Source organism: Sminthopsis crassicaudata, chromosome 5, assembly GCF_048593235.1.
Source record: "Sminthopsis crassicaudata isolate SCR6 chromosome 5, ASM4859323v1, whole genome shotgun sequence".
Lineage (NCBI taxonomy): Eukaryota > Metazoa > Chordata > Mammalia > Dasyuromorphia > Dasyuridae > Sminthopsis > Sminthopsis crassicaudata.
This window is the reverse complement of record NC_133621.1, coordinates 186,431,159-186,452,776: the sequence shown is the minus strand read 5'-3', so window position 1 is coordinate 186,452,776 and position 21,618 is coordinate 186,431,159. Positions and strand designations below refer to the sequence as shown.

General features: G+C 32.6%; 1 protein-coding gene across 2 annotated transcripts in view; it reads left to right on the top strand.

The window, feature by feature from the left end:
• Positions 1 to 21,618, top strand: part of ANO2 (anoctamin 2) — a 531,090-nt gene that overhangs the window by 295,627 nt on the left and 213,845 nt on the right. For both annotated transcript variants that reach the window (XM_074269016.1, XM_074269017.1), the window contains 3 exons: positions 10,403 to 10,563; positions 12,237 to 12,319; positions 15,991 to 16,098. In XM_074269016.1, the coding sequence (XP_074125117.1) occupies positions 10,403 to 10,563; positions 12,237 to 12,319; positions 15,991 to 16,098 (352 nt within the window). The remainder of the gene's footprint in view (positions 1 to 10,402; positions 10,564 to 12,236; positions 12,320 to 15,990; positions 16,099 to 21,618) is intronic.

The following is a 21,618-nucleotide window of genomic DNA, read 5'->3' as shown; positions in this document are numbered from 1 at the left end:
GATTATTAAACTAAATTCCAGAACTAACCAAAATAGTATAGAGAGACCATAGTCTGAGTTTGCCAGATCAGCCTATATTTCTGAAGACAAATGCTAACAGTATAAAAACAAGATACATCGACTCCAACAGGAAAGGATCTAAGATTCAACATTTCTAGACATATAATAGTCTGCTATAACATTATATTAATTAAACAAATAAAAGAAAACATTGAACATAAAACTGGTGTTTGATTATTTAAAGATATATTAATTTTATGAAATAAAAATCAATTCCCTCAAAATTATTAGAAAATTAAATAGATTTGGAAAAAGAAAATATTAGCAGTAAATATATCAGCTAGAGATCTGATATCTAGAATGAATCTACAAAGAACTAATCTATATGAATGACAAATATGTATGTTCCATTGGAACAATGGTCAGTGGAGGTGAATAGGAAATTTTTAAAGTAGGGAATTTAAATTCTTTATAGTCATATGAAAAAAAGACTCAAATTCCCCAATACTGGAGAAAAGTAAAATGACAGAAAATCAAGATTTCCCACTAGAATGCCAAAATTACAAAACTGAAGGAGGGTAGGTTTGCAGAAATAGTTTATCCATTGTTAGTTGAACTGTACAGTGACACAAGCTGTCAATAAAACAGATTGTGTCTTTTTGACCTTGTGGTTTTATCATTAATTTTATAATTGATGTCAGTCCTATAAAGAAAAAAATTGTCTATTCAAAAATATTTATAGCTGTTCAAATATTTTCATTTATTATATCTGTTGATAATATCCTCCACAATTTCCCATGGAAATAGACTACAAATTTAGCTGTTGAAGAATAACTGAATAGAACATTTGTATACTTTAGTAAGATCAATCATAAACATAATGAAATATGGAAAAATAAGAACTAAAGATGGACTTGGGACAGAGTAAAAATAATTCTTGTTTGATATCTTCAATTTTGTTTCTAGTTTTTCAAAAGCTATTGTAGTAAATTTAAAATTTTAATTTTGCATATTTGTCTTTGTTGATAGTAATTAAATGTATTAACAAACATTTTTAAATGAAATGAGCTGCCTCATGTCAATATTGCTCCTCCAAATACAGATCTTCAGGGAAGACTGAATGATTATCTGTGAAAACTGTTTCAGAAGGGACTCATTTCATTTAAGAAATTGAAATAAATTGCTTATGAAGTCCCTTCTAACACTGAGATTCTACAATTCTTTGTCTTGAAAAGGAATATGTCTCTAGAAAAGAAGGATTTAGTAGTTTGCCATAAAAATGGGAGTAAAGAAAATAACCATTGGGAAGAAAGGTGGTAGTCAGAGAAGAGGAAGACCTCTGAAAAACAATGTAAGGATTTGAGAAGAAAAAAAAATTAACAGATCTCAAATTCCGTTACCTTCAGAAAAGAATATGTATTTTAGTAGCAGTGGCAAGAATTTGAACATGCAAGTTATTTAAGACATACAATTAAGATTGTGCATATAGAAAATATAATTTAATAGATCAAAGAAACCAAATAATATGAAATCTATCCAAAGATATTCTGTTCTAGTTAAGGATTACATTGGGGTTTAGTGGTAAAACTGGGATCATTTTGAATGATTTGAGTATGGATGGCAATAATCAAAGAAAACTTCATAAAACAAATGACCTTTGTGACTTAAAGAAGGGGAAGAATGTGTACTTGTGGATAGAAAAGCAGTCATCTTTTAAGTGACTCAGTTCATTACCAAGCAAAGGAATAGAAACTTGTGGGATCTATGTAAATTATTTTGTAAATGATATGAATATATGATGGCAGTTACTTCAAGGTATCATAAAGAAAATACTAGGAATTCATATCTGAAAGGATGCTATCTGAAAATTATTTTCAAGAAAATTGTCTTTCACACCAGGTTCTTATATACAGTGTACTTAACAAAGAGTTTGGGAAACCCATCCCAAATAATAATATAACAAAGAGTATTTATTTTTCTGACTTTTCTGACTTTTTCTAAGTCAGCTAACAAGGTACTAGCTTGCTTCCGTTTGTTCTCCCTATTGTAGACTTAAAATGGCCTAATTGTTCATTTAAAAAATAGTGACCTTATGTTTATGGTGTCCAATGTTGATCCTCACAATTTTGAAACTTAGCCTGATTGTGTGTACACATCCCCACCACCAGAACATGGGTGAGGTAGCTGAATGCTAGTTTTTATTAGGACATGGAAATTATGCCATAGTTCTCCAGAAAGGAAGGTATGTAAAAGTGACCACTAAAGCTAGAAATTTTCACCTTATAATTACTATGAATATATATGTAATGTACCATGTGTATTATAGACAACATCTTGTTTACTGACATCAAGTCTCTATCTGTACCTGTCAGTTGTTCTGGATCAAAACAGAGTATGGCACATAGGGAAGGTCCTAGTGATAGGAATTACACATATCATCATCATAAATTCTCAGTAGTCTTAATTTGTTAGAGCACTTGCTTGAATGTCAGCAACATCCAGTTCTTTATGTGTGTATAGTCTGCATTTGTAACATCTCCTGTGGACTTATTGACAAACATCTGCTAAGCACCTGTGTTTATGTGTGCAAAGGCAACGAGAATACAAAGCCATTATTTGATGAGTCTAAAGTGTAAAACAGTCTGGATTAAAATTCTCAAATCCCCTCTTTTCTCCTTAATAATAAGTTCTAGTGCTTAAAATATGTGGATAATTGTATTGGTGTTCAATTCTCTTTGCCTGTGTAAGCAATATTGTGGTTTGAGATGAATAATTCATTAATTGGCTTTGTAGTTCCTTCCTGTTAGTTTCAGAGGTCTGGTTATTGATAAATACCATTTGTTAGCTCTGTCATATTTATTTTTCAGTTAATTGATAGGGTACAGAAAGATATCTTTGGGCTTATAACTATAATTAAATTCTTTGCCTTACTCATGAAGATTATCAACTTTTTATAGCATCTGGGGGAAAATATTAGTTCTAGGCTAGTTTCCTTTATCACTCATCAAGCTTCAGGGGTTATTTAAGGTATTGAGTATTAAGCATTAATATATCTTTACATTAAAGGGGCAGCCAGGGTGTCAATGGATAGAATACCAGGCTTGGAGTCAGGAAGGCTCATTCCTGAGTTCAACTCTGGCCTCAGATATAATCTACATGAACCTGTGAAAGTCACTTAATCCTATTTCCCTCATTTTCTCAACTGTGAAATGAATTGGAGAAGGAAATAGCAAATCATTCCAGCATCTTTGCCAAGAAAGCTACAAATGTGGTCACAAAGTCAGAAATGACTGAACAACAACAGTAATGTTATTAAAATATTATTTAGTGGTAGAGCACCATGATAGGTATATTGCTTGATGCAAAATAAACAATAAAAAGCTCTCCTGATATTGCATTCCAATATCATATTAAAAGTAATTGTGTTATATGTATTTTTGGATTATCTGTGGGTAACTTGCCTTCTTTTGTGCTGATGATCAAGAGTATGACATAATATTATATTTCATTAATAAAAATCTTAATTTTATTAATATATTTTTATCCAGCCACTCAATCCTTACTTCCAGGAAACAGTCCATACCATTCTTTCTGCTTTGTATATATGTAAATAGAAATATTTGATCCCTTCCATTAACCAATGCAAAAGTGACCCTAAAAACTAGTATATTAATCACCAGAAAGCTGCCTAACATTTAGATATTCATCAGGATATACTTAAGAAAAACATTTTTATGAAAAAATCTTTCCTTTTAGGGATCACTCTCACTGCTGAAAATTAACAGCCCCAATAATTATTTGACCTAAGAATTTTAATTGATTTTTTTCTGTAGCCACTATAAAAACATTTGGGGGAAAATGTGACTTGAACTTATTAAAGCCCTGCCATTTGCCATTTTGAGTGCAAACCAATTTTTTTAAAGTGAGATAAGAAACCCTCAAAATTTGACAGTGCAAAGAAGCCAAGGTTTCTAGTCATAGTCTTCTATTTTCCATTCTGTTAACAGATGATCTTTTTTACTCTCAGGAATTGGTTGAATCAGAATCTCAGGACTGGGTGGGCTTTTAGCTAGTGTCTAGTTCAACACTTTTCCTTTAAAAATGAAGAAATGCTCTGCAAACATCATGACAGAATGAAAGTTGGTCCTTAGTTGGCAGGTTCTCTTCTCAATCCTTCCAGTATCCTCTTAATATTTACTTTCCAAGGAAAAGGGAAAGAGACATCTGGGCATCTCCTTGAACAGGTTTTTACTTTTTCCTACCAAACTTTTTGCAGCTGGAGACTGGGAAACAGTTTCTTAACTAAGACAGCAACTTCCCTTCTTATGTTCTTAATACTAGCCCAGCTCAGTAGCCCCCTCTGCTGCCTTTTTATATAGAAAGTATAGCTGTGGTTTGGGATTCCAAGCACTCTTTTCTCCTGCTACTTTTGGAAAAGACAGGTCAAAATTTGGTTGTCAGGGAACCCATTATTTTTCTGCAGCTGTCCTCCAAATTTCAGAACACTGGTTTTTACGATCTAGTCATTAACTTAGGAAAGTCAAAATAGATTATCTTATTCATTTTATTAATTGTAGAACCTCTTCAAAGATGGTTTTTGGCAAGGTACGGGGGAACAGAGTTGGAGAAATTGAAGGCTAATAATTCTTTGGAATTGTTTGCTATTTAATAAATAATAAATAATTTTTTTCTGAATGTAAACACCCAAAAGAGCATTTTTGTATACAAAATAGAATATAAAAGATTAATCACTGTTCCATACAGCTTGCTTTTTAAGAAATATGCAATAAGTTCAGTATATTACTTTCAATAAATGTTTCATTGATTCCTCCTTTTCCTTTCCTTTTATTTCTTCACTTTTTGTCTACTACTGCAAATTTCCCTCAACTTTCCAGCCTCTTTAAAAGAGCCCCTGTAATCATTGCCAAGCAAAACAAGTTCAAACAATAATATGTCTGAAAAATGATTGTCTCGTTCTGTATCCTTAGTCCATCTTCTCTTTGTTAGGGAGTTAATGTTCTTCATCACAGATCCTCTAGAGTCATGTTTGGTTCTTGCTTTGATCAGTTATTAAATATTTCTTTTTGTTGTTTTTTTTTATTTATAGTGTTTTTATTTTACATAATGTGTCCTCCTGGTTCTACTCACTTTCCTTTGCATCAGTTCATACTAATCTTCCTAATCTTCTCTAAAGTCATCTCTTTTATAATTTCTTAAGATATAACAGTATTCTATTGTTTCATTCACCATAATTTGTTTAGCCATTCCTCAACTGATGAATATCTCCCTTAGCTTCAAATCCATTGCCACAACAATAGTGTTACAAGTATTTTGTACACATATATATTTTTCCTTTGATCTCTTAAGGATAGTAATGGCATTATTGAGTCAAAGGCATATACAGTTACTTCTTGTCAATAGATTACAATTACTTTCCAGAATAGTTACCATGATTCACAACAACATTACCAGTATGTTAATGTGACTGTTCTACATCTTTTTTCGGGAGCTGCCATTTTCATTTTTTGGGTCATCCTTTCCAATCAAATGAGTAGAACATTAACTCTACTCCCTAACAAAGAGAAGATGGACTAAGGATACAGAACAAGACAATCATTTTTCAGACATAGTTATTGTTTGAACTTGTTTTGTTTGGCAATGATTACAGGGGCTCTTTTTTTTTCTTTTTTCCCTACAAAGAGATTGGAAGGTTGAGGAAAATTTGCAGTAGTGGCCAAATTTGGAGTAATTTGGAGCATTTTTCTTTCACCTGTTGGGGAGTAGTTCTGGTTCTTGTGTATTTGAATCAATTATTTATATATCTTGGATATTAGATCTTTATCAGAGAAATATGATCCCAGGATTTTTTCCAACTTAACCCTTTCCCTCTTAATTTTTTATACATTGATTTTGTTTGTACAGATGCTTTTCAATTTTTATTTCTACCTTTTTCTTGATGAAGAATTACCTATCCATTAATATGAAAAATATCTCTTCCTTTACTCCTATAATTGTTTAAAATATTGCCTTTTTTAAAAAAAAATCTATTCCTTTAGGTCATATATCCATTTGGAACTCATTGTGCAGATGATGGGAGATATTTTCTAAACCTGATTTTTTGCCATTCTGCTTTCTAATTTTCTCAGCAATTTTTGTTGAACATTGAGCTTTTAATTCAGTCATTAGAGGTCTTTTAAGTTACTTAACACTAGGTTACTAGGCTTGTTTCTATACATTATATATCTAATCTGTTCCAAAGATTGACTTTTCTATTTTTTAAACCAATATTGATTAGTATTGAGTACCACTACTTTATAGTTTTTTGAAGTGTGATATAGCTAGGTTCCCTTCATCTTTTGATGAATTTTGTTAGCATTTTTTTTAGCTCTATATGGTAATTCTTTTGGTAGTTTGATATGGCATTGATTGATTTAATTAATGTAGACAGTATGGTCATTTTTAATATATCATCTGTATCCAACCATAAAAAACTAATGTGTCAGCTCTGTATTTCTGTAAAGAATGATTCATAATTATGTTAACATAGTTTCTGTGTAGTTCTTGGTAAGTGGATAATGCCATAATATTTTATACAATCTATAGCTATTTTGAATAGAATTTTTTCCTTTTATAACTTCCTGCTGGGTTTTATTGGTAGTAGTTAGAAAAGCTCATGATTTATGTGATTATATTTTATATCTTGCTTCATCTTATTATGATGAAGTTATTTCATTTAATTTAATTGAATACTTTTCTAAGTAGACCAATGTAGTATCTACAAAACAATAATTTTGTTCCTACTTTTTCTTAGCTTATTTCCTTTATTATTTTTTTGTTCTTAACACAATAACTAGTTTTTCTAGTGCTATATTGAATAACATTGATAATAATGGGCATCCTTAATTAACTCTTGATCTTATTAGGAAGGCCTCAAGAATTTTTACATTATCTATAATACTAGATCTTGAGTTTAGAGAGAAAATGGTGTGTGATATTATTCATTCAGTCAGTCCTGTGCTTTTAAATATTTTTTAAAAAATAAAAATGGATGTTGTATTTTCTTAAAAGTATTTTTGTATCATTGATATAAAATTTTTTAGTAGTTTTTAGTAATATAATTTATTATATTTAGTGTTTCCCTAATATTGAACTGGTTCTAATTTTTGAATATAAATCTAGCCTCATTAGAGTATATATATATATGCTGTGGAGTCTTTAATAATATTTAACTTTTGCATCAATATTCATTAAAGAATATTGGACTATAATTTTTATGTTTCATCTCTTTCTTGTATAAGCAAAATCATATTTGAATCATAAAAGGCATTTGATAAGGTCTCTTCCCATTATTGAAATGAATTATTTTTTAAAAGATTAATTGAATTCACATCAATGAATTAAATGTTCCTAATTTTTGTAGAAATTCTTTTATAGCTTATTCAACCATTTTTTCTTTGATACTGGTTTATTTAAATTCCACATTTGTTGTTCTGTTAATCTAGATTTGTTATATTTTAATAAGTATTTACCCATTTCATTTAAGTTATCAGATTGTTGGCATATAATTGGGTAATAATTTTCCTTTTTTTTTCATTTATTGTGAGTTTTTTCCACTTGTGATATTGGAAATTTGATTTTCCCTTTTTAAAATAAAGATTGGTTAGATTTATTTTTATTTTTTTAAACTTTACTTGATTTATGAATTGAATGTTTTTTATTTCAATTTTGTTGTTCTGATTTTTAGGGTTTCAATTTCTATATTTTTTTAAATGTTGCCTTTGTAATGTTTTAATTGTATGTCTATTTTTTTGTGATCTGTGCTTTCTTTGTTTTGAGTAAAAAGTTTTCTCCTCAGAATTGCTTTGACTACATACCACAACTCTGACTCATTCTTTTCATTTTCCTTAATGGTTAGTTATCTAGTATATCTATGATTTGTTTTTTGATCCACTGATTTTTCAACATTAAATTATTTATATCCCCTTTCCTTAACCCCTTCTTTAATGACCTTTATTGATTTTAATTTTTATTATGTTATATCTAGTAAAAGCATATGTTTAAGATTTCAACATTTCTGAGATTTTATGTGCTAAAATATATTTTAGTAAAATTATGTGTTTAATATTTCTATATTTTTTGTGAGAGTTTTATGTCTTAGCAAATAGTTTATTTTTTCTAAACATCTCATGTGCAGCTGAAAAATGTAATGTTCAGTAATCATCAAAGAGCATCCTATCATTGTATCATATTTAATTTTTTAAAGTTCTATTCATATCCTTAACTTTCCCCTCCCCTTATATTTTTGTTAGATTTATCTAATTTTGAAAGGAATACCTTGAATTAGTATTGAATTCTATTTTTCCTGTAATCTGATTAATTTTTATTTATCTATTTCTTGTGCTATGCCATTCAGTGCATGTATTATATTCTCTTTGTCTCACTCTGTGTGTATTGATATATAGCATTGATATTTGATACTGATATATAATATCATATATATCATATTGTGATACACACACACATATATATATACATTGTGATATATATACACATATATACACAAATAAACATGTTTGCATACATGCATATAGTCTCATTTATATATATATATATATGTATACATGCAAATGTTTGTTTATATGTGAACAGTAGTAATACCATTTCACTACTATTATAACTTTAAGCATAATAAAATTTCCTTATTTATTTTGATCATACTTATTTTTTACTGTTGTCTTTTCTAAAATTGTAATTATTGTCCCTACTTTATGAGTTATAGCATAACAGATTCTCCATTCATTTATTTTTAATGTTTGCAATTTTTTTTTTTTTTGCTTCATGTATCCTTCTTTTAAACAACAAATTGTTGTGTTTTGCTTTCTAATTCATTCCACTATTCTCTTTTTTCTTAAAGGCAAAATTTCTTCATTCATATTCACTATTATATTTGTTAATTTTGTATGTCTTTCTATCATATATTCTCATACTGCTTCTTTTCTTGGCACTTCATCCCAATTCTTATCAAGAAGGTGGTGAAAGTGATTAGTACCAGAGATTCCTTATTTGAAACAATCTGTTTCTGCCCCTTGCCTTTATTTCCTTCTACTTGCCCATATCCTGATTAGTAATTTTTGCCTTTCATTAATTTTTCCTTTTAATCCCCTCTAAAATCTATTCTCCAAAGTTGGTTTGTTTTTCTTCCAACTCTTTCCTCTTCTAAACTCTCCTTCCTCTTACCACATATTTCCCTTATACCATATATTTCTATACCAAACCTTTTCTATGTAAGTATGTATATGTGTTCAGTCCACCTTTGTTTAGTTCATATGAGTGATTTTGTGTGATATCCACTTCCAGTTTCCCTTCTGCCATGTTTGTTATTATATCCTTGTTATTAGAAATAATAGAAATTGCAATTCCTTTTTTATTCTAAAGTAGTGTTCATTTCCTTTTTTCCTGAACAACTAGATAGGGATAGGATTGACTCATGCATGATTATATAGTAAATCAGTAGTGAAGGCAAGAATAGATACATAAGAATGTTAATGCCCTGATTGCCCCTTAGAATTCCTGTAGGCTACATTTTTTTCATGACTATTTATTATTATTGTTATTATGTTTGTTAGCTCTAGGGAGTTAGACTAAACCTACAAGCAGTGGAAACAGGAATTTTGTTGTTGGGGGTGGTGTTTGTGTATTCTTGAAGATGACCAATGATATCACAAGGGTGATATCACCAGTTCCTGGGACAGAACTTTCGTTATTAGGACAATGAACTGTTGAGTAAGGGGTTCTAGATTCACCAGATTAAATTTGGTGTGAAATGAATTACCGGAACATTTCAGAATTTTGTTGTAAATTTTCATATTTAAGATCAATTTGTTTAAATCTTAATACTTATTTTGGCTCTGTTAAAACCACAAGTGTGACTGAAAACATAAAAAATTTAGCATTTGGGAGGAAATGCAGTTCTTTTAGTGCTAAGTTCTATTTTAATAAGTGAATCAGTGAGGTTTTAAGTGATTTTTTCCCAACATATTTTCAAAAAATAAGTTTGCATCAGTTTCTCCATATTCCCTTGTCTACTTTCCTTATGACAGAATATATTTATAAAGCATGGTCATACAAAAGAGTCAAATTGATAGACCCACAGAAGATTCAAATCCACAATGTTAATTATAGCATTTCTATCAACAACTCTACTATTTCTTTAGAAACTAAAAAATAAGAATGCTGTTCTGAAGTTGGGCCTTTCATCCCCATTATCTGTAAAGCTCTATAAACTCTTTCAAGTCTGCTAATGATTGGGATGTTTATAAAAGTTGTATAATTCAGTTGTACAAATCATTAATGTGTAATTACTCATGAACTGGTTTTGGACCAATTTTTTTGTATTCTACAGCAGAGAGATGTGTGATCAGCAGAATGCCTTCACGATGTGCCCGCTCTGTGACAAATCTTGTGACTATTGGAACCTCAGTACAGCGTGTGGCACAGCACGGGCTAGTCATTTATTTGACAACCCTGCTACTGTCTTTTTCTCCATCTTCATGGCCTTATGGGGTGAGTGATGCTTTAGAAAAAATTGGCAGAGGGACTTTAATTCTAAATGAGCAGATTCACCAGAATTTCCCTATCTTAATGTTTCTCTCCATTACTTTCTTTTTCAACATTTCCTCTCCAGTATCCCAATGAACATTTTTTGGGGGAAAGGAGAAAATTTGTCTCCCTTTGCTCATCCCCAAATTTGGCATATGCATATTTCAAGTGTATGTATATTGTTTTTTTTAAGATTAAGTAGAGAAAATTTTATTTTAATGTATATGTGAGAATTATTTAGCTAACCTCAATGCAATTCAAGCCAGTTCTCTAATTTTTGTTGAATGTCTAACACTGAATGTAAATCTTGTAAATTAAATATTTGCTGCAGATAATCCAAAATGATTGAAAATTTATATTTATAGGAGAGAGAAAGGACAGAATAGTATATAGCATGTACTTAGTGACAAGTATTGTACTTAGCACTTTATGCACATTTTCTCATTTGATCCTCACAACAAACCTGCAAAATAGTTGGTGTTATCTCCATTTTATAGTTGGGGAAACTGAAGCAAACCATGGTTAAGTGACTTTCCTAGAGTCACATAGTTAGTGTCTGGGTTCAGATTTCAATTCAAGTCTTCTTGATTCTAGATCCATCATTCTATCAAATACATTTCCTAGGTGCCTCCAATATATTTGCTATTGTAAAATGAAATTCTACAGTCTTTTTCCAGTAGACTTAACAAATGTTCTTCATAAAATGTGGCACCCAGAATTGAACACAATACTGAGATGTAGTATGACAAAATATCTCCCTAATCCTGTAAACTATGGGCTTCCTTATTCTTATGGGCTTCATTCTTATTATTTCTATATCATATAACTGGATTACATGGATGACTGGAAAGATAGATAGGGTATTTATTAAAGCTCATTATGTGTCAGGCACTCTGCCAGATAACCCTGGAAATACAAATACAATACTCATTGTTCTGGTGCAAAGTCTCCTTAGTTTATCATTAGATTTATGAAGAATATATGGATTCCTAATTTGAAACTTACTACCTCTGTGACCTCAGAGAAGAAAGAGAGTTGGATTATAGTCCTGTGGAGGTTCTTTTGAGTCACATGAGGTTAAGGACAAAAGAATTTTCAGATATATGGAGTTAGTTCATGCTTAGAATTTTTTTTTGAAATAAGTAAACAACAACAACAACAACAACAACAACAAAAACCCCCAAACCCAGAGCATGAGATTGTACAGTAGTAAAAATACATAGATGTAGTTTTTTTTTTTTGTGAACCTCTTTTACATCTTTAGAATCTTCCTAATTCATTCTGTGTTTGTTGTCATCATTCCACTGCCAATAGACTTTTTTCTTTCATTCATGATTTCTATAATTTAAGGATAGAACTATGTGTATGGGAGGAAAGTGAGGTTCTTTGTATATCTATTGGTACTTAAAAATGTGGAATATTTGTTTTGGATTTGGTTTTATTTAGAAGTAAAGGGAAAAATTAAATTTTATAAGGGGACAGGACAGGTTCCAGTTTGAAGCATGAGGGTAGAAAGGAACATTATCTTGAAAAGCCTGAATTAACTTAACATTATTTCTCTCTCTCTCCCTCTCCCTCTCATCTTCTTCTTCCTCTCTCTTTCTCTCTCATTCACATACACACTTCTTCACCCTAAGCTACCATGTTTCTTGAAAACTGGAAGCGGCTACAGATGAGACTAGGCTACTTCTGGGACCTGACTGGCATAGAAGAGGAAGAAGTAAGTTTTCTTATACATCTTTCTCCTCTTCCCCTGGGAGTTTCTGCTTTCTTGAGGAGGAGATGGGGGATAGAGAGAGAAAACATCTGGTATTTGATGCTTCTACTCTTTGCATGCCTTCCTGAAAGAGATGCCCCTGGAATACCAGTCATATTAAGCCACATTTTCATTCAGCTACCTCAATATCATCTTCTATGAAACAAAGTTGTATCACTGGCAAGCACTGGGCTTGGGGGGTAACCTTGAATTGGAGTTTCTCCCTGTCAACTCTCTATCTCCAATCAGAATAAAAGCAATGAATCAGATAAATCTTGATTAACATAGATGTAAATCTTTAAAAATTATAAATGGTATTTTAGGACTTTTGTTTCCTTGGAGACAAGGAACACTAATCTTACTACCTGGCTATAAGTGGTCTCTCAAAGACGCTGGTATTTACTGTCAAACTTTTTATGTTTATGCCCAAGTATTTTCTGTAAGATTGCTTGCACCATCTTAGGAATGGCGTATGAATGAGGTGACGGAACTGATTGTCAAATCTTCCTTAAATTGATGGAAAGAATAACAAAAGTTCTGGCAGATAGTTTTGGCTGTGGGAAACTAGGATAAGAACAAAAAGGTTAAGGGTGGATTCTCCTAAAGACAAGTTTTCCAGAACAAATAATATTAAACTAAAAAGAAAATTGCTTCAGGGTGTTATGAGACAACTGGTGTTTTGTTGGGTGCTGATGATAATAGAAAACATGAAGGTACGTGTAATAAGTAACAGAGCCAGAATTCAAATGTCGGTACCTCCCGTGACTCCAAATCTCTTAGTCTTTCCAACTTTGCCAAAATGATTTTCTTTCTGACTACAATTAGTAATGAAGTTCTTGAATCCTGGAGTACTTTTTTGTGACCTGAGGCAAAGAAATTGCTAGCTACATATATCAGTTATTTCTTGATTTCTTAACTAATCTAGTTGTCTCTCTTTCAAAGAATGTGAGAACTTTGAGGGGCTTCTAGAGCAGCTAATCTAATTCTCTGATTTTTAAGGTGAAGAAACCTGTCTTTGGGCCTTTGTCTAGAGTAGCAAAGTGTTTTGCCCAAGATTGCCCAATGATGAAGTTGCAATCAATAACCTCCAAACCAAACACCTCCAGTCTTTGAATTTGAAAGGATCTTAAATATCATTTAGATCAATCATTTCACTTTACAGGTAAGACAGCAGTGGCTCAAAGAAATAAGATGATTTGCTCAAAGTCACATATAGTTAGAGAATACCCAGAATTAGAATCTTGGTCTTAGCTAAGACACTAATCACAATAGCACCACTCTTTGAGTCCAGGTTTCTTCATATGCAAAATGGAGATGTTAATTTTTTTTTTTTTTTTCCTGAGGCTGGGGTTAAGTGACTTGCCCAGGTCACACAGCTAGGAAGTATTAAGTGTCTGAGATGAGATTTGAACTCTGGTCCTCCTGAATTCAGGGCTGGTGCTCTATCTACTGCGCCACCTAGCTGCTCTGAGATATTAATTTTTCAATAATGTTGTAAGTACAGAGCTATGTAAACCTTAAAGTACTATGGAAACGTGAACTGCTATCATCATCATCATCATTTTCATAGGTTATATATGAAAATATTTGATTATACAAATCTTTGGCAAGCTGAAGCTCGACCAAAGTTGAAAAAAATTGTTAAGTGGACAGATACAACCAAGGATACCCCTTTTGTTAGGAGGGGTTCTACAAATCAATTTAGTCACACTATGGAGGAAGGGTCCAATGGGTGTAGGTCCTTGTATTTCCCATTATGGGAAAGGAAATAAAGATAGACCTCACATCTCTAAAGGAGTTTATAACAGAACTATTGCCAAAAAGCACATAATTAATGTACTGCATACCATAAAGTAGGGTAGCATAAGTCAAGGATGGTTTCTTGTTTGAATCTTGAACAGGGTTGTGAAAATGAGTGAAGAAATGTTTAGGAGAAAGGTAAGTGATCTGAATGAAGAATTGAAGACAAGAGGGAACATAATTTGGAGATATACTCCTAAGCAAGTTATTATTAACAAGTTTACATAACTGGAACACCGGATCCAGCCTGGAATGAGATGAAAATTAATGGTAATAATGTGTTATAATAGAAAAGGCCCTGGGATTTCAATTTATTGAGCCTGAATTTAAATCCCAGCCATTATACTTGAAACAAAACAGGCATTAAATAAACAATTACAGTGTAGGTACAGTGAAGGACACAAAAAATTTAGAGAGCATAAAGTTCTTATCATTAGGGAACTTATAATCAGGGAGCAAGATATCAATAAAGGATTGCTATTATACACAGTAGTGAATTTTAAGTGCAAAACAGAGTAAAATACTTGTTGATTTTTGTCCAAATCACTTAACCTTCTTTGACATTTATAAAATAAAACTATTGGATTGATGATTTCTGAATCTGGATCCAGCTCTGAATCCAGTGATTAGAGTAAATAGGTAGTCTTGAAAATAAAGGAAAAAATGTAGATTTCTAGATCTAAATGGGAGTTTTGGAGGTGAGGATTGAGGCAAGAATGGGATTTTGGAAGGATATACTTAGTTTAAAGCTAGAAATGGATTTGGAGGTTAGTAAATATAACTATCTAATTTTATAAATGAGGAAATTATATAGTTTCAAAAGGTTAAATCACTCTAAAGTTATGCAAATAGTAAGGATACAAATAAAATTGGAATCAACATCTAATTTCCAGTATTTTTTCCAGATATTCCCTGCCCATTCCAGTTAGATTTTGGTTTCAGTAATGCATCTAAGAATAATTGATTATTATTCATTTTCCTATATTCTCACCTAAGGAAAAAATATGCCTTGTACCTTAGAATCAGAACTAAAAAGGATCCAAAATTTTTTTTCTAAGTACTTTTTTTCCTTTGTTGGGATCTTCCCTTCTAGTCCACAAGATGGCTGACTAGATGGGTATAAAAATCATTTTGGAGGATGGTTTTCAGGGATTTGGTGGAGAAAGATGGCCTAATGACTAATATTCTCAACAAATTATTGATGGAATTAAGGAATAGGAGGGATAGTTGAACCTTTACTTGTTTTAGGATCCAATGACTCCTCTCATCTCAACTCACTGATCCTATTATTATCTTGGCTATCTGTATGTTTTCCTTTTTTGATGTTTGTCATCAGCTCTTTGGGGAAGTAAAATAATGGAATTCAAATAGCTGTGCTTTGCTTGCAAGTGGAAGGGATGCATCTGGTCTTCTACCTCAGAGATGACCGAGTTTTCATGTTTTGGGTAAAAGCTGATTTTGGTAGGATGGCCAGCATCACTATTATGTTTTCAGCTAAACTGTTTGTGATAAAAAGCATGTGGTTTTCTTTTGAAGCAGCTGACCTGTTAATGTATCCTCTTTCTTTTCTTAACATCTGCACTGTACCAAGGAGAATACTAAGGTTTGGTTTTCATTGTGGTGACAAATGTCTGTGTTTTCCTTCTTCCCTGTTCACTGTTGTGTTTTTGGTTCCCACTCCTTGTGATCGATGAGTAACAGTTAATGGCTTATCCTGCCCACCCTGAACCATAGTTTTCATGTATTTGTGATGTTTGGCTATTTTCCTCTGGCTAAAAACTCTTCTTTTAAAATTTCCTGACCATCTCTCTTTCCTTCCCTTATTTTGTGTTTAGGAACACTCCCGACCAGAGTATGAAACTAAAGTTCGAGAAAAGATGCTGAAAGAGAATAAATCTCTTGTCCAGAAAATGGAAACAGATAAAACTGAGAGTGATGACGAGGTAAGTTATTGGTGTTTACTTGTCCTTATTCATTTTAGCTTTCCCAAGGTTATTTTCTTGTTGTTTCTGGACCTACTTGATGAATGAAAGGTTAGAATGTTGGAAATGGATTAATTTCCTCCTCATTGAAGAGGTAAAATAAATGAGAGTAGGATATTTCCTTTTGTTACTTCAGATAAGACTTGTAGGAAACAGTTATCAGTCATACTTTGGTCAGTGTTTTGTTCTTGACAATTTTTTTTATTATTATATGAAAAGTAAATAGAGTATACAAAGGAAAGGAAGGGAGGCAATCTAAACTTTGTTCTTGACTATATCAAATTCTTGAACTTCTGAGTTCAATAGTAATTTTCGGGGATATGACACAAAATTGCTCTTATAGTATAAAGTAGCAAGCCACAGTTCAGCCATCTAAGAAGTTATTACAATTTCTAGTATCCTGCTGCTTACACGGGAATCCTTGAAAATTCACACATACGATAATGGTTATGGTCCCTCATTTGTGTTGTGTTTTGAACTTGAATGATGCCTTGGAGACATTCAAGAAGATACAGTAGATGGTGTATGTCTCCTCTATTTTCCTCATCTATTTCCAACCCTTTGCTTTTATGTTTTTGTTCCTGCCAAATATGGACTGAGTAAAATGATGAGTTTTTTAAAAATCTATTTATTTTTCACATTTTCCCTTGCTGCATCTTGTATCTGAATTCAAATTTCTCTTGAATTAATTTTATTTCATTTTACATATTCAGAGTTAGGACGTCCATCTTAACATACAAAATTATGCAAATCCAAAGACAAAGGAATGTGATATTAAAAAAAAAACAACAGAATACAGACTTTCTTTTTAACAGGACTTCAGTACAAGACAGAGAGACTTTCTGCTTGCTCAGAGTTGTGTTGTTTGGAAATGATCAATTTGCTCTTAGGAAAAATAATCATTACTTTTGCTACCACTACCTCAAACAACAATAGCATCACTATAAGAGAATATTCATCAAATGGTATTATTTTCATTGTTCTCTTCATTTCAAATACTTTTGAAGTATTTCTTTTCCTTCTCTCTTTTTCTCTCTTTCATTTTCCTTTCTCCCTCCTTATTCTTCTCTATTCCTACTTTTCCAACCCTGCTCCCCTTCCCCCCGCCCCCCGGTTAATTTCTCTTTATCCTGTGTTTCTCCTTCTCCCTGCCTCCTATTTACAAAGAATCATAGATTCACAACTGGATGGTACTATAGAATGCATCAAAACCAACCCCATCACTTTACAGATGAAGAAACTGAGGCAAGAAAGGCTTGCCTTGTTCACTCAGGTAATGAAGGGCAGAGTTCTCTGGTTAAATCCTGTGTGCTTTCAGAGTGTTCTGCATTTTCCTAGACTGGGAATAAATAAGCCACTTATTTTATTTGGCTTACTTAGATTTGACCTAATAAGTAGCTGCTTTCATAGTATCAAAGAATCTTATATTATTTTTTTAAATTTCATGCCACTTGCTTTTAAATATATTTCATTTGAATCCCTACTTGTACTTATTTTTGATTTAATCATTCTTTCTTTGGGGGGTACTGCTAGATCTAAATGATATTTTATATTCTCCAGTGAATTTATTGCTTTAAATATTCTTTAGTTTTAGTTTTTGAATTGGGACTTATACTAAAGCTGGGTTCTGCCCCTTGCTGATGTTTTAGGTGAAGTGGTTATCCCTGCTTAATCTCAACTCTAGCTCTTAGGGCTAGGATCCTGATTCTTTGTGGTACTATGTATCAGATCCTCTCAGCCCCCTTGTGTGAGGACAACAGAATCCCTGGACCCTGAGTGTCCCCATCTGAGCCCTATAGTTTTTGAATTGGTTTCTGCTTACTGCCATTCCCTAGGATTTTCAAGGTCCTTGCAGGAGTGGAGGGAAGACGGGGGGTTTTCTAACAACTCTGGGGCTTTCTCGAGAGGGTATTTGATCTTGTGCCTTTTAATAGAGCCTTGTGGGATGTATAGATCCTCAACCATCTCTGATTATAGTGAAAGGTTATCCTGTGCTGGTACTGATTTTAATGGTATTTCCTTTCCCTGTTGCCCTTTAGCTGTTTGACCTTTGTTGCCATTCTGAGATGGAAGAAGTCATTATATTTTCTCCAAGGATTTTGTGATCATTATTCAATCTAGTACAAACTTCAGGGTTTAATTAAAATGCAAGTTTATGGGAGCTGTACAGTCTGCCTCTTGTTCACACAGCTACCTTACCTGCTATGTCTTTATATGATTTCTAATCCATACAATTGGCGAAGATGATGGAAGATGGAAATTTTAGGATTCATATAGTAGCATATTGGTTCACATATTCTGCTCTATCCTTAAAATACAAATATACAATTTAAAAAAATTCTTGATTTGGCCATTTTTAAAGCTGTCATCTCAGAAATCCCCCTTTGTTCCCTTTTATTATCAATTTCCTAAAACATTTGTTTGTATTTGCTGTCTTTACTTTGTCACTACTCATTCATTTACCAATTCTTTGCAATGAAGTTTCTGTACATCACCTGAATCAAACTGAACTCTGAACTTAATAGCAGTATTAAATTGTGCTAACTAACCTCTTCTTAGTTCTTATCCTTCTTGACCTCTCTATACAGTTTGATACCATTGGCTCACTTGGTTTTCTTAATGCTGCTCTTTACTGGTTTTCTTCCTCCTTGTCTGAACACTTCTTTGGCGTCTTCTTCACTAGATAACTGTCCATCTCGGGGCAGCTAGGTGGCGCAGTAGATAGAGCACCAGCCTTGAATTCAGGAGGACCAAAGTTCAAATCTGGTCTCAGACACTTAACACTTCCTAGCTGTGTGACCCTGGGCAAGTCACTTAACCCCAGCCTCAGGGAAAAAAAAAATAACTGTCCATCTCTTTCTGATTTAGTATGAGTACTCCCAGACAAAGCTTTCTACTTGTGTCCTTTTGTAGATCTTAATAGTTCCCATGGGATTCAGGTACCATTTAAAAGCATATGACCCATAATCTGTACATTTAATCCGACACTTTTTTTGACTACTCCCATATCACCAATTGCTTTCTGGATATCTCCTTCTGGATGTCCAGTAAGCACCTCAAATTAAAAATGTTTAATATAAAACTCAAGGTGTTTTCTTTAAGGCTATATCTTCAAATTTTCCTATTTCTATTGAGGTTACTCTCTTCATCTTAAATACTCATTTTATTCTCTGAAGTCCTCACCAGTCATATCTCTTATAAGAATTTCCTTCTCTTTATTCACACAGCCATTACTCTAGTTCTGGCACCCACTTTTAAGTAATTTTATATTACAGTTTAGAACTTGGTAAATAAGCAGGAAAGGTAGCTCTGTGATAAACAACAAAGAAGTCTCAAGATTTATTATGTGACCCTGACTCTGTCTTTTATAATTCCTAGGCCTGCCTTGATTTTATACCTACACTGGCTTTTGGTTCTCCCCTACTCCCTTTCTCCTTTCTTTACTACTTTTCTCCCCTCTCCTCCTCTACTTTCCTCTCTCTCTCCATCTCCTCTCCCTCTCTTTCTTTCTCCCTCTCTAATTCCCCCCTCTCTCTCCATCTTCCCTTACCTCTTCTACTTCATTCTTTCTCCTCTACATCTTCTCTAAAATCCTGAGAATTCTCAGTTTCATTTTCATATTGTACAGCATTAGACTAAATAACTTCTAAGTTTAGAAATGTTTTCAAAAAAAGTTTATAAAATGTAAATCCAAATAAAAACTAGGATTTCCATGGGTATGATCTGAATAATTGAATTTTAAAGTTAGAAAGCAAAATGTCAAAAACCATTTTGTCCAAATCTTATACCTCTCCCTCAAAATACAATACAAGACACTATTCCCCCTTCAAAGTAATCATTCAATCCTTGTCCGAAAGTGCCTCCAGTTAGGGGATACCCATTAGTTCCAATGGCAACCTATTCTACATATAGTTAGATCTACTTGGAAATTTTTCCTGATCTCAAACTTAAATATGCCTATTTTTAACCTTCATCCACCACTCCTTGTACTGTCCTCTGGGAGCAAAAAGAATAAGCCTAATCCCTCTATGTATAAAAGCCATTTTTGGCAGATGAATAAAAACTACTTGAAGAGAGCTTTCATATCTGTCCAAGATTTCTTTCTTCCAAGCTGAATGTCCCTGGTTACTTCAACTGATCTTTTTGTAGAATAGACTCAAGGCATTAAACCTCCTGGCTTCCTACTTATAGACAACTTATCAAAAATCTTCATTTTCTGTGGTACTCAGAACTGAATACAACATTTCAGATACAAATTGACAAGAACAAAATATGGGGAAATTCTCACCTCTTTCTTCCTAAAAGTTCTGCCTCTCTTAATGAGGGTCAAGAGCTAGTACTAGCACCAAGAATTTGTAAATTTCTTTACCATCAATTAATCCTATAACAGAATAATATAATAATTATATTATAATAAAGTTTTCTGATTGTCTTTCTTTTTATTCCCAGCATTTAACACAGTGACTAACACTTTAGTAGGTTCTTGATATATGTGTATTGATTAAATTATCTCTTGAAGGTTAAAATCCCTTCATTCATATTTATATGGCTACAAAATAATTTTTATCAAAATAACCTTATAGAGTAGGTTGTCCAAATATGATTATTCCCATTTTACAGAGGAAAGAACTGGTATTGGCAAAGTTACATGATTTTAGGATAAATATGGATGAGTGGCAGATGATACTCTTGGATCAGTTTATCAACAAATACTTTTCTAGGCCCTCTCCTAGGTGCTGGAAACACAAGACACAAACAAAATGGTTCTTCTCTTACATTCTATTTGAGTGACAATATATTCATAAACAAACAAATTCAAAATATATTCATGATTAATATAAGGTAAATTTTGGAGGAGAAGGATACTAATCTTTGGATAGTAAGCAAGAAAGACTTTATGTCTTGTCTATGTCTAAGGAAAGATCAAAAGAGGGTTTATGTAAAAAAAGTGTTATGAGTAGAATTTTGAAGGAAACAAGGAATTTTGAGAAGTGAACAGGAGATAGAAAGTATATTCTAGGTTTGGAATAAATATTCACCTAGGACAGTGGCTGTGTGAGGAGAGAAAGGAGAGGGAAATGAGAAATATTTCAGAGACAGTTAAGACAAGATTTAGCAACTGATTGGTTCATGTGGCAAGGGAGATTTAACCAAGAATAATGTCTTAATGTAATTTTGAACAATTAGGAGAATTCAAAAATATAGGTTTTGGGGAAAATAATGAAAGAGAATTATCAGTTCATGTAGCTCACAATCTAGAATCTGATATAGTAGAATAAATTGTCTTTATTGTGAATTGCAGAAGCAAAAAACATTCCAATCCCTTTCTGCAGAACTTTGTTTCCACCTTGAAGAAAGAGGAAAAATAACAAGGCAAGGAAAAGTTCCTGGCTCTGGCTTCTACATTTCTATTTATTGATGTTTCCCTAGCTCAGGACTATGTTAGAGGATAAATAGCCATTTGCCTGATACCTTCTAGAA